Source organism: Muscardinus avellanarius (assembly GCF_963383645.1).
Source record: "Muscardinus avellanarius genome assembly, chromosome: 21".
Classification (NCBI taxonomy): domain Eukaryota; kingdom Metazoa; phylum Chordata; class Mammalia; order Rodentia; family Gliridae; genus Muscardinus; species Muscardinus avellanarius.
This window is the reverse complement of record NC_137807.1, coordinates 22,628,113-22,642,046: the sequence shown is the minus strand read 5'-3', so window position 1 is coordinate 22,642,046 and position 13,934 is coordinate 22,628,113. Positions and strand designations below refer to the sequence as shown.

Genomic DNA, 13,934 nt, shown 5'->3' with positions numbered 1-13,934 from the left:
CCGGAAGGCCAGCCTGCCTCCAGCTGGACCGTGCGCCCCGAGAGCCGGGTCCCAGAGACCCAGCCACCCTCGGTGGACCCTCTCCCGGCCCGGAGCTGGCTAAGGCAGCCCGGTTCTCGGATGCACTGCAGAAACTTCTCCCCTTGTGCGGGGCGCTGAGAACAGGGAAAATGTCAACGACTTGTATTTCCAGAGCAGCTCCTCAAAGCATCCCCGGTGACAGACGGCCGAGCCGTCACAGGTCCTTCCAGTTGATGGGCTTCTTGCCGGACTTTTGCAGCAGCTCATTGGCTTTAGAAAAATGCCTACATCCGAGGAACCCTCTGTACACCGACAACGGGGACGGATGAGCGGTTTGCAGGACATGGTGCCGCTTCTGAAAAAGAAGACAGAATGAACGCTAACAGCCTTTCAAAAGGACCCGATTAGCCAGCGCTGGGGAGGCTGAGACAGGAGGATCGCACGGGTTCGAAGCCAGCCTCGGCTACTTAGTGAGGCTCCCAGCAACTTAGTGAGACCCTGTTTCCAAATAAAATATAAAATAGGTCTGGGAGCTTAGCCTGGAAGTAGAAAAGCCCCTGGGTTCCACCCTCAGTGCCCCCCACCCACACAGACCGACCGCTACACCTGACGACACCTGACCCGCACCAAGGTCCCTCCGCCTAGGCCAAGTCCCCCACCTTCCAGTTTTACCTCCAACATTTCTACTAGAACAGCTCATCTGTTCATTTGCTTCTAGAACCTTTGCTAGGATCCGAGGACACAGATGCCTCGTCTCGGCCTCCGAGCTGGCAATATCTGTGCATTTCTCAGTTCCCTTTTTATTTTGGTGGTACTAGGACTGAACCCAGGGGCATCTACTTCCGAGATACCCAGCCTTAATTTTTATTGTTTTATTTATATTTTACTGGGGATGGAACCCAGGGGCATGCTACCTCCGAGCTACCTGCCCAGCCCTACTTTTTATTCTTTATTTTGAAACAGGGTCTCACTAAGAGGGCCTCACTAAGTAGCTGAGGCTGTCCGCGAACTGCGATCCTCCTATCTCGGCGTCCCAAATGCCGGGATGACAAGCGAGCGCCATGACCAGCTAATGTATTTGTTTTGAAACAGGGTCTCCCCTAGGTTGCGGAGACTGGCCTGTATCCTTTCATCTGGTAATTCCTCTGCTGATTGCTACAGGCCACCAGGATGCATTACCTACCAAAAGGCGTTAATATAGACTGAAACTAGCACCGCTCTGCTCTGAAGTCTAAATGCAGCTAAACTTGATGTAAACCTAGTGCCGTGGGGCAAAAAGTGTTTTCCTAAAGTTCTTACGACTCACCCCATGGCTGCCAGGATAGGGCCAGGCCACAGAGACTGAGAGGGGAAGATGTGAACTTACCCCAGAACGCAGGGACCCGTCCATACCAAGCATCTACTCCTGAGCCACACCCCCAGAGCACCCACAATTTACCAAGCCCATAGAAGCAAGGGAAAGTAATAAAGGCATTAAACTATTTAAAACAATTTTTTTTTCTTTAAATACTAGAGACAAGTATAATCATTCCTGGAGAGGAGAGTTGCAGGTTGGAGGCCAGCCTCAGCAACTCCTGCTTCAAAATAAAAAAAACAAACTAAAAAAAAGAGAAAAAGAAAAACCGGTAAAAACATCTTTTTCATCTTTTTAGACAAAGAACTGTTCTGGCTTCAACTGTTATTTGCTTGTACATGCACAGAGATTGTAGGATACATTAGAGACTCAAAACCAGTGCTTACCCAAACTGGGTGAGAAACAGAACGGGAGCCACCAGGCTAGACGGCCTTTCACACACACACCTTAACACACTTGCTCACGGGAATCTACTGTTCATTGCGTGAGTGTGTGGGAGGAGAATTAGGCTTAAAACATAAGCCGGGCGTGGTGACGCCCACTTTTAATCCCAGTACTCGGGAGGCTGAGGCAGGAGGATCGCGGGTCCAAAGCCAGCCGGGGCAACTTACGGATCCTGTTTCCAAATAAGACACAAAAGCCGGCTGGGGTGTAGCTTGGAGGCAGAGTGCCTCTGTGTCCAATTCCCAGGACCAAGTAAAATCAAAGAGGAAGGTAACAAGCCCTAACCCCTAACCCTAACCGGCCGGCCCGGGCTGCATCCTGGCTCAAGGGAGGACGCGCCACGAGTGCTGGGGCCAGAGAGCGCGTGCCCTCTGTTCACTACCACTTTGGGCTTTGTCAGCTGAGCCCAAAGTGTCCCACCTGCCGCCTCTGTGAGATTCGGCCCAAGGCAGCTGGTGAGCAGGTGTCTGCCCGGGCGGGACTCCAGTCTCACTGCGCGTTTCGGACGCACCAGAAACTACCATTTAGCCCTCGGCCTCACTTACTCCAGACCCTCCGCCATTCTCCCCAAACCGGTTTCTCCAAGCTAGACAGTCCCTGACTCCTCTCCTTCCCACCCCATCTCTCCATCCTCTGCCGGGCCAGCATCACCTCTGAGAAGCAGTAGGGCAGACATTTAGACATTTCTAGGGATTCCCCGGCGGGTGGGATTTAAGGGGGAGAGCGGGAGAATAAACTGAGGGGTGGCCCCACAGCATCGGGAATGAAACCGGGGAGAGGGAGGCTCAGGAGGGCCGTTTGCTGATGCTGGGGTTTCACAACCAGGGCTCGAGATTAGTCCCGATCACCAAGTATTTGCACGAGAAACTTAAATCTGTTGTGATCAAACCAAATCCTCCCTCCAAACCCCAAAACCTCTCGCGAGCAGGACGTCTTCATTCACAGCGCGCGGCACCGCGGCCGCTGCGCCCGTCTTGCTGGCTGCGGGAATCCACAGCTGGCCAACGATCAGTGTGAATTCTGCTCAGTTCTCAATGGGAAATCCAACTCAAATTTGAAGAGATTCGCTTTATAATATGAATTTCCCCAGGGCCACAGGGCGGATATTCTTGACATCTTCTTGAGTATGTAAAACAAAACAAAACAAAAAACAAAAACCTTACCCTATTGATGACGCTGCCCTTCTTCTGAGCATAGGAGCCCCAGAGCAGGAAGACAAGGCCGTTCAAGTTCTGGTTCAGCCAGGAAACCACAGCATCGGTGAACTGCTCCCAGCCTCTCTCCTTGTGCGAGTTGGCTTGATGGGCCCGGACGGTCAGGACCGCGTTGAGGAGGAGAACGCCTATGAACAAGAACACGGGGCCGTGGAGACACGTTAGCCAGGGCTCAAGAGTTAGTGGCGAGGCCGGGCGTGTTAGCACAGGGTTGTCATCCCAGCATTCGAGAGGCTGAGACAGGAGGATCGCGGTTCACGGACAGCCTCTGCTACTTAGTGAGGCCCTTTGCAACTCAGTGAGACCCTGTTTCAAAAATAAAGAGACTAAAAATTAGGGCCGGGGGTGTAGCTTGGAGGTACAATGCCTCTGGGTAACGCAGGGGGAAAAAAAGTTAGCGACGTAACTTCCAACTACAGGGTCCGGCACCGGCTGAAGCCAGTCAATCTCAGAACCCGACGTGCAACATGAATGGATTTCGGTTGTAAAGAGAGAATTACAGCCAGGCACAGGGGCACACTCTTGTAATCCCAGTACTTGGGAGGCTGAGGCAGGAGGACTGTGGCAGGTTTGAGGCCAGCCTCAGCAAGTAGTGAGTCTCTCAACAACCTGGTGAGACCGTTTCCAAATAAAAATAAAATAGGACTGGGGGTGTAGCTCAAAGGTAGAATGCTGCTGGGTTCAATCCCTAATAATGCTTAAAAAAAAAAAAAGGCAGCTTTACAACATGGCAAGTGCGTTGCAACCTCTGGGCGAGACTAGAGGGCGCCTTCCGGAGCAGAGAAGTGTAGGTTGTATATCATCAGAACTGTTTTTAAAAAAATCCTATGTGATATTAAATAACCCCTGAAAGTAACAAAACACAGACCCAAAGATTTCACTGAAATCAAATTGTAAGAAACCAATAATGTTTCTTTTTTATTTTTGGTACTGGGGATTGAACCCAGGGGCACATTCTACCTCTAAGTTACATCTCCAGCCCTATTTTTTATTTTAAAAAAATTTTTTGTGGTACTGGAGATGAAACCCAGAGGCATTCTACTTCTGAGTCACACCTCCAGCCCTATTTTTTATTCTTTATTTTGAAACAGGGTCTCACTCAGTTGCAAAGGGCTCACTAAGTAACTGAGGCTGGCCATGAGCCATGATCCTCCTGTCTCAGCCTCCCAAATGCTGGGATGACAACCATGTGTCACACCTGGTGGCCTATTTTGTGTGTGTGTGTGTGTGTGTGTGTGTGTGTGTGTGTGTGGTACTGGGGTTCCTGGAAGCCCTTTTATCTCCAGGCTACACTCCCAGACCTATTTTATATTTTTATTTGGAAACAAGGTCTTTTAAGCCAGCGAGGCTGGCTTCGAACCTGCGCAATCATCCTGTCTCCGCCTCCTAAGCATGGGGATTACAAGCATGCGCCACCACAACAGGCTGGTGGCCTGTTTTTTATTCTTTATTTTGAAACAGGGTCTCACCGAGTTGTGAGGGCCTTACTAAGTAGCTGAGGCTGGCTGCGAACCTATAATCCTCCTGTCTCAGCCTCCCAAGTACTGGAATTCCATGCTTGGCTCCAAGAACATTTCTTTCGTCTCCTGGTTGTAGACAATGGTGCACACCTGTAATCCCAGCAATCTGGGGGGTTGAAGCAGGACGATCGCAAGCTTGAGGCCACCCTGGGCAATGCAGGAACACGCTCTCTCAAATTTTTAAAATAAAAAATGCCTGAGCTGGGCGTGGTGACACACATGCTTATAATCCCAGCATTTGGGAGGCTGAGACGGGCAGCCTCAGCTATTTAGTAAGGCACTCCGAAACTTAATGAGACCCTGTTTCAAAATAAATAATAATAAAAAAAAGGGCAGGGGTGTAGCTCAGAGATCGAATGCCCCTGGATTCCATCCCCGGACCTGCAAAAAATTAAATAAATAAATACATAATAAATAAATAAATAAATAAATAAATAAAATAAAGAGCTTGGAGCCAGGTGTGGTGGCGCATGCTTGTAATCCCAGCGCTTGGGAGGCTGAGATAGGAGGACCGCACAGTTTCAAAGCCAGCCTCAGCTACTTAGTGAGGCTCTCAGCAACTTAGTGAGACCCTGTTTCCAAATACAAGTATAAAACGGTCTGGGAGTATAGCCCAGGATGTAAAAAATCACCTGGGTTCCGCCCTTAGTACTACAAAAAATAAAGTAAAATAAAATAAAAAGAGTCCTGAACAGAGCTCAGTGGTTGAGTGACCCTAGGTTCGATCCATTGTACCACAAAAGGGAATAAACAGTCCATTACAGTGATGAACACTTGGAATTCCAGTACTTGGGAGGCTGAGACAGGAGGATCGCAGGTTCATGGTCAGCCTCAGCTACTTAGTGAGGCCCTCTGCAATTTAGCAAAACCCCATTCCAAAAAAAAAAAAAAAAAAAAAAAAGGGCTGAGGGTGTAGCTCAGAGGCAAAATGTCCCTGAAGCCTCAGAGGCTCAATCCCCAGCACCAAAAATACAAAACAACAACAACAAAAAAGTAAAAAAACCCCCAAACACCAAAAAACAACCAACAATAAAAGGCGCACACATACAAAGCATCATAAAATACGTATGTATTTTTTCCTCATATAAACAAGCCATTTTGATTTTCTCTAGGACTTCATGACAGCTGCTTCAAGTATGACCTGTAGAACAGAGGCAAGACGACTGGTGTCAGGCCAAAGCACACCAGCTGCCCCTGGCTTACCTTGTTTGGCCCATCCAGATAAGTCTCCGTGGCCAGGATGAACAAAGCCATCTATGTCTTCAGACAGTTCTTTATAAATGTTTTCCAGACTGAAAGCAAGCCAGAAGGTTAAACAAAACAGTATCTTAAGCGTAATTGCGAAAGAGTTCGGCACGCTCCCAAATCTAAGCGTGAAAAGCTTATCGTTATCATTAATATCATTATTACTATTTTTTGTAGTACTGGGGATTGAACCCAGGGGCATTCCACCTCCAAGCTACACCCTCAGCCCTATTTTATTTTTATTTTGGTGGTACTAGGGTTTCTGGAAGCCCTTCTACCTCCGGGATACACTCCCAGACCTATTTTGACATTTTTATTTGGAAACAGGGTCTCCTAAGCCAGCGCGCGCGGCTGGCTTCGAACCTGCGTGATCCTCCTGTCTCTGCCTCCCAAGCGCGGGGATTACAAGCGTGCGCCACCACGCCCGGCTTTTTTTTTTTTTTACTTTTTATGTGGAAACAGGGTCTCTTAAGCCAGCGCGATCCTCCTGTCTCCGCCTCCCAAGTGTGGGGATTACAAGCGTGCGCCACCACGCCCGGCTTAGCCCTATTTTATTTTTATTCTGAAACAGGGTTTCACTAGGTTGATGAATCTCACTACTTGCTGAGGCTGCCCTCGAACCTGTGATCCTCCTGTCTCAGTCTCCCAGGTACAGGTGTATGTCACCACGCCTGTCTAGCTTTTTTTTTTTTTTTTTGGGGGGGTACTGGGGAGGAAACTCAGGGGCACTCTACCTCCACCCTACACCCCCAGCCCTATTTTTATTATTTATTTTGAAACAGGGTCTCACTGATTTGCAAAGGGCCTCATTACGCTGAGGCTGTCCGTGAACTGCGATCCTCCTGTCTCAGCCTCCCAAATGCTGGGATTACAAGTGTGCGCCACCACGCCTGGCTGTATCTGTATGTTTTATGAGGAAGAGTCATTTTACATGTAAAATACTCCAAAGAAGTGGTCCTTAGCCAGGGATCACTGGGCCCCCAGAGTACAATCCAGGTCCCCACAACAGCCGCCCAGCCCTAGCTAGGTCAAAGAGCCGCAGGGCTGGGAGGGGCGAGCGCGCGTGGACGGTGACCACGGCTGGACTGGACGAAGCCACCCGAGAAGGGGCTGTACCTGGGCGGAGGCGGGACGGGTCTCTGGACGCTGAAGCAGAGCCCGTGGGCTTGACTCGGTCCATGATAAGGGTCTTGTCCCAGGATGACAACCTTCACCTGCCAACACCAATCAGCCAAGAGTTAGATGATTCTGGAGTATTAATTCTAAATGAACTCTGGCTGCCCGGCGAGCCACCAGCCACCATGGTGAAAGGGGAGCCCTGCTCCTGCCCCGACCGGAACCCCAAGGAGGAGGAGGGCCCCTGGGAACCCTGAAATCCTCAGTCACCTGAGGTACGGCCGCACCCCTTCTGTGATGTAAGTGTTGAGGTCAGCTTGGCTTTTTTATTTTAAGGCACTTGGGACTGAACCCAGGGGCATTCTACCTCTGGGCTACACCCCAGCCCTATTGCAAAGGGGCACACTAAGTAGCCGAGGCTGTCCGCGAACCACGATCCTACGGTCTGGGTTTACCAGCACGCGCCACCACACCTGGCCCTGGCTTGTGTTCTTATTTTCAGTCGACATATAGGAATTGTACATATTTGGGGTACAGTTAGCTCTCAGCACATGTGTGCAATGCGTAATAACCAGATCAAGGTACTTAATGTCTCATCTGTCACCTCAGATACTGATCGTTGCTTTCTCTCGGGAACATTCAGACTTGTATAGTAGCTACTTTGCAGTATCCAGTTGTTGTCTACCATGAATATCCTACGAGTATACAGGAGTCCCAGCCGGGCGTGGGGGCGCACGCTTGTCATCCCAGCATTCGGGAGGCTGAGACCGGAGGATCGGGTTTGGCTGACAGCCTCAGCTACTTAGCGAGGCCCTCTGCAACTCAGTGAGACCCAGTTTCAAAATAAAGTGTAAAAAAATAGCGCTGGGGGTGTAGCTTGGAGGTAGGATGCCCCTGGGTTCCATCCCCAGTACTGAAGAAAAATAAATAAATGAAAAGCAGCGATTCCTCCTAAGAAGGGTTAACTGCCTGGAAGCTCTCATCAGCTGGATGGACGGCCTTGCTTTTGTTCTGGTGCTGAGAATTGAACCCAGGGCCTTAAGCACTCTAGGCAAACACTCTACCACTGAGCCACGAGCCCAGCTCCCTACTTCTAAGACATTGTTTTTGTTCCTGTTGCCTTTGTGGGGAAAGAGATGTTATATATCCATTTCTTATTTTTCTGGCTTGTTTTTGCAGTCCTACGGATTGAACCCAGGGGCATTCCACCTCTGAGCTACACCCCCGCCCCATTTTTATTTCTTTATTTTGAAACAGGGTCTGAGTTGCAGAGGGCCTCACTAAGTAGTAGCTGAGGCTGTCCTCGAACCTGCGATCCTCCCGTCTCAGCCTCCCAAACGCCGGGATTGCAAGCGCACGCCTGGCTATATGTGCCATTTCCGAAGACACAGGTCCTCACCTTCCCCGCCCCATTATCTGTAACTAACGCAATTTCAAAAACTTAGTCAAGTATCACCGAAATGCTTGCGGCAACATGTAATTAAAGCACATAAAATTGACAAGTTTTTTGTTGTTCTAGGTCGAGCCCAAGGGTACTCTACTTTCAAAGCACACCCGCCAGTCCTCAGTCCTATTTTATTTTTCATTTTGAGGCGGAGTCTTGCTAAGTTGCTGAGACTGGCTGAGTCCTCTATTCTCTCCTCTCAGTACTGGGATCACAGGTGCGTACCACATCTAGCTAGAAACTAAATTCTTTTTTTTTTGTGTGTGTGATACTGGGGATGGAACCCAGGGGCTTTCTACCTCAGAGCTACACTCCCAGACGTATTTTATATTTTATTTGGAAACAGGTTCTCACTAAGTTGCCGAGGGCCTCACTAAGTAGCTGAGGCTGGCTTCGAACCCGTGCGATCCTCCTGCCTCCGCCTCCCAAGGGCGGGGATGACAAACGCCTGGCTGAAATTAAATTCTTTTAGAAACAAGAGCAAGCATTTGGGAGGCAGAGACCAGAGGATTGCGGTTTGCAGACAGCCCCCAAAATAAAAAGACTAGCCTGACATGGTGGCCCACGCTTGTAATCCCAGCATCTGGGAGGCAGAGATGGGAGGATTGCGTTCGCAGACAGCCTCAGCTACTTAGTGAGGCCCGCTGCTACTTAGTGAGACCCTGTTCCAAAATAAAGAATAAAAAATATAGGGCTAGGGGTGTAGCTTGGAGGTAGAATGGCTCTGGGTTTCATCTCCAGTACTGCAAAATAAATAAATAAATAAAATAAGTAAATATAAAAAGACTAAAAAATAGGGGGTGCGGCTCTGAGGTACAATGCCCCTGGGTTCCATTTCCAGTGCCGTAAATAAAAAAACAAACAAACAAAAAAATCCCACAAAAACCAAGAGCATACAGACACAAGTTCCACATTCCTATATTTTCTTTTGAAAAATTAGCACATAATAAAAATTAAAAAGAATAAACACAACAGGAGCCAGGTGTGGTGGCGCAGGCTTATAATCTCAATATCTGGGAGGCTGAGACAGAAGGATTGCAGGTTCAAGGACAGCCTCAACTACTTGGTGAGGCTCTCTGCAACTTAGCGAGACCCTGTTTCAAAAAAAAAATAGTAAAAAAAAAATGGGGCTGGATGCACGCTTGTAATCCCAACATTCGGGAGGCTGAGACCGGAGGGTCGTTGTTCGCGGACAGCCTCAGCTACTTAGCGGAGCCCTCTGCAACTCAATGAGACCCTGTTTCAAAATAAAGAAAAAAATGGGGCTGGGGGTGTAGTTCGGAGGTCAAATGCCCCTCGGTTCCATCTCCAGACCCGCAAAAAAAAAAAAAAAAAAAAACGGGGGGTGGGGGCTGGGGATATAGCTCAGATGTAGAATGCCTAAGTTCAATCCCTAGTACTGGAAAAAAAAAAAAAAAGACTGGCAGTGTAGCTCAGAGGTTCAAGGCCCAGTACAACACACAAAGAAAAAGTAAACACAGAGTAAAACATAGCTCAAACTCAATTTCAGTGTTAATTATGGATTGTGGCTTAACTTCAGTAGCACCAAGTAGTAAGCACTGATTCCCACCCCTAAGAAAATTACTCAACAGCTGCACTTACCTCTCGAATGTCACACATCTGGGTCCACGTGAAGACCTGGTGCGGAGGTGGATACACGGTGTAATGTTTTCTTTCTTCTGCAACAAATCCCATGAGCTGATTTAAAAGATAAAACTGGATTTAAAACCAGATGCTCGCTGGAAACAGCATGGACTCAGTAAGAGACCTTCTCACGCAAGCTGTTTGAAGCCTCATCTAACTCCTCCACACGTTTTAAATCCAAATTCTTAAAAAAATGAAAATAAAAACACCAGTATCAGCAAACAAAAACAGCAGTACCTGCTAGGAACTCAAGTTGCCCAATCAAAGATCTCTGCCCTGGATCAAAACTGATTTTGCCTGCCTGCATTAAATTTCCCAACAGTACCATCTCCTTCCCCACCCCCTTTAAAAAGGCCAAGCTCCAGCGGGGTGTGGGGCGCAGGCTTGTCATCCCCGCGCTTGGGAGGCGGAGACAGGAGGATCACGCAGGTTTGAAGTCAGCCTCGCTGGCTTAGGAGACCCTGTTTCAAAAAAATTATATATATATAATTTATATATATTTTATATTATATATTTATATATTTTATATTTATGTATCATATGTGTATATGTGTGTGCATATATATGCATTATATGTTTTCATGATATATTCATGATGCATATTTATTTATTTATTTATTTATTTATTTATTTATTTATTTATTTATTTATTTATTAGGTCTGGGAGCGTAGCCCGGAGGTAGAAAGGCTTTCCAGGAACCCCAGTACCACTCAAAAAAAAAAAAAAAAATAATAATAATAATAATAATAATAATAAGAAGAAGAAGAAGAAGAAGAAGAAGAAGAAGAAGAAATAAACATAATAAATAAAAAATAAAAAAACAGGGCAGGGGGTGTAGCTCGGAGGTTCAATGCCCCTGGGTTCCACCAAAGCCACCGCTTTATTTTCCCTCTTTCTCGTAAAGGGCCTTAACGAAGAGGAAACACGAGCCTGTCCCAGCAAAGTACCCTACAAACGCAGCCCCGGCCCGCTTCTTCTGCGGCTCCCAGCCGTACCTTGATGAAATACGGTTTCGCGAACTCGGCGCCCAGGGCCTTCCTCCAGCTGTCGCCGAGGCCGGCCGGCGCGTGGCGGGCGGCGAGCCTGAGCAGGGCGGCGGCCTTGTTCCTCTGCATGCGGACCAGCTGCTCCCGGCTCAGCGGCGAGGGCGGCGGCGCGCCGGGCTCGGGGTCCTGGCCGGCCCGGGCCTTCTTCGGGGGGCTGGCCTGCAAGGGGTCCCCGCAGAGGCGGGTCACGACCCGCTGGGGCCGCTTCCCGGGCGCCCGCCCCAAACCAAAGATGCCCAAGGGTGCCCGCCAGACAATGGCATCCAGGCCCGAGCCCGGTCCGGGGGCTCGGAGCTCGGGGCGACCACCCGGAGCGGCCGAGGAAGACGGCGCCGCGGCGTGGGGTGCGAGGTCGGGGCCCGGGACCCCGCGCCGCCGCCGCCCCGCCCGCCCGCGTCCCCACGCGGCCTTTTCGCGGCAAAACCCCCCGGGGCCCGCCCCTCCCGGCTCTGATTGGACAGCAGGCGGAGGAGGGCGGGCCAACCGCGCGCTGATTGGCGCGCTGGCCACCCGAGGCGCGCCCCCATTGGCTGGGCCTCCGGCATGGCGGCCAAGGAGGAACCTGGCAGCTGTTTTGAACACGTGGAGGCGCGTATTCTCCTCTTCTTTCCGGAGGGGCCCTGGGCACCCAGCCCCGCGCGCTCCCCCTCCGGCCTGCACCCCGGCCCTTTCCTTATGTCCAGAAACAGAGCCCCGCCAGGCGGCTGCCAGGCGCGCTCGGTGGCGGAGGCTGGCCCCCACCCTGGGTGCTCCCGCCTCGGGCTCCCCGGCCCCGGGGTTCCGGGCTCGGCGGTCGGGGACCCCGCGGGCGGCAGCCCTCGGCCCGGCCCGCCCCCCACGCCGCCCCAGCGCCTCACCGCCGCGTCGCCGCCGTCCTGGGCTGCGGCCCCCACGCCGGGCCCGGGCTCGGGGCTGCAGGCGCGCCGCTTCCCGGCGGGGCTCGGGGAGAAGAAGGAGAGCAGGGTCCTCTGGCCGATCATGCCGGAGCCCAGGGGCAGGGACAGCGCGCAGGCTCCGGGCAGACGCGCAGAGGTCCGAGGTTGGCGCCAAACGGCCCGCGCATGCTCCGAGCGGGAGGCTGGGCGGGGGGCGGCGGCGCGCCCTCGGGGCTGCCAGGCCACGCCCCCGGGGCGGGGGGCGGCGGGGCGCGGACCTCCCACCCCGCTCTAAGGTTGCGAGCCTTCATCCTCTGCCCCCCGGGCACGTCCCTCCATCTCCAAGCTGTTAAAAAAAAACACCTCCCCCATAGGGTGTGGTGGGAGGGGAAGGAGCTTGGTATTCCTTGAACTTGTCTTTCTTTCCTTTTTTTTTTTTTTCTTTTTTCTTTTGGCTGGGGATGGAACCCAGGGCCATTCCATCCCCGAGCTCCACCCCCAGCCCTATTTTTTATTCTTTATTTTGAAGCAGAGTCTCACTGGGTTGCAAAGGGCCTCACTAAGTAGCTGAGGCCGGTCGCGAACCGCGATCCTCCTGTCTCAGCCTCCCGAATGCTGGGATCCCGGCAAACTAAGGCTTGGGGCAGTCTAGCGTTTGGCTTCATCTCTAAAATTGGGGTGGGGGGACTTTAAGGTGTGGAGGTTAAACCCCAAGCTATTCCTCTTCCAGAGGCACCACCGCGCCCCTTTTCCCACTACGCATACCTGGGTTCTCTCTCTACCCCCACCTTCTTCAAATTCTCAGTGTCTCCTTTGGTTATTTCTTCAAAAGAAACCCAAATACCACACCGGCCCCTCCAGCCCCTGGCTTCCATCGCAGCTGCCTTCTCTCTCCTAGTGGGGTGTGTGTGTGTGTGTGTGTGTGTGTGTGTGTGTGTGTGTGTGTGTGGTACTGGGGTTCCTGGAAGCCCTTCTCCCTCCGGGCAACACTCTCAGACCTATTTTTTTTATAAATATTTTTATTTGGAAACAGGATCTCTTAAGCCAGCGCGACTGGCTTCAAACCTGCTTGATCCTTCTGTCTCTGCCTCCCAAGCGCTGGGATTACAAGCGTGCACCACCAGGCCAGGCTCTCCTAGTGATTTTGTGGGAAATGTATATAAAACCCTCCTGCGGTTTCCACATCTGTTTAGAATAAAACCCCAGCTTTTTAATCAGCCCACCAGGCCGCTTCCCTCTCTGTCCCCAAAGCCCATTACTGACTGAATCTGCGTCCCGGCGCTTGGGCTGGCGCACCGGTCTCTTCTGCACCCCTCTCCCCCCAGCAAGCTCCCCCCCTTCCTAGAAAGCTCCAGGTCTCTGCTCAGGACACTTCTTTGTAGGGCCTTATCCTGGCCGATCTCTATATTAAACGTCTATTAAAGTATTTCTTTTACCTTTATTTCTGTCTATATCTCCAGACATCACCTGGAGGAGGCAGAAACTTGATTCTTGGAGATGGTGCTCTGTGCCAGTAACCCAGCCACGGAGTTTTAGTGTAAGGAGGGACAGAGCTCATCAGAGAACCACATTGAAAAATGGTTCAGAAGCCGGGCGTGGGGGCGCACGCCTGTAATCCCAGTGCTGGGGAGGCTGAGACAGGAGGATCCGGGTTCGCGGCCAGCCTCAACTGTGTAGGGAGGCCCTCACAGCTTAGTGAGATCCTGTTTCAAAAATAAAGAATAGCCGGGCGTGGTGGCGCACGCTTGTAATCCCCGCGCTTGGGAGGCTGAGACAGGAGGATCGCGCAGGTTCGAAGCCAGCCTCAGCTACTTGGTGAGGCTCTCAGCAACTTGGTGAGACCCTGTTTCCAAATAAAATATAAAATAGGCTGGGAGTGTAGCCCAGAGGTAGAAGGCCCCTGGGTTCCATTCCCAGTACCACCAAAAAAATAATAAAAATCAACCAACCACCCACCCACCCACCCCGGGCTCGCGGAGCCTGCGCTGCGCCCGGGGCCCAGCAGGTGGC

At 51.2% G+C, this 13,934-nt stretch overlaps 1 protein-coding gene across 2 annotated transcripts; it reads right to left on the bottom strand.

The window, feature by feature from the left end:
• Positions 1-235: 235 nt before the first annotated feature.
• On the bottom strand, positions 236-12,029 carry UNG (uracil DNA glycosylase; the record flags this gene model as incomplete). 2 transcript variants are annotated; one of them, XM_080717353.1, is made up of 7 exons in its annotated part: positions 236-376; positions 2,983-3,161; positions 5,757-5,845; positions 6,915-7,012; positions 9,961-10,056; positions 10,999-11,208; positions 11,889-12,029. In XM_080717353.1, the coding sequence occupies 7 exons, from the start codon at positions 12,027-12,029 to the stop codon at positions 236-238; spliced, it is 954 nt and encodes a 317-aa protein (XP_080573479.1). The 2 variants fall into 2 exon arrangements, with proteins under 2 accessions (XP_080573479.1, XP_080573480.1); XM_080717354.1 differs by having other exon boundaries at positions 11,907-12,029.
• Between the last annotated feature and the right edge of the window lie 1,905 nt (positions 12,030-13,934).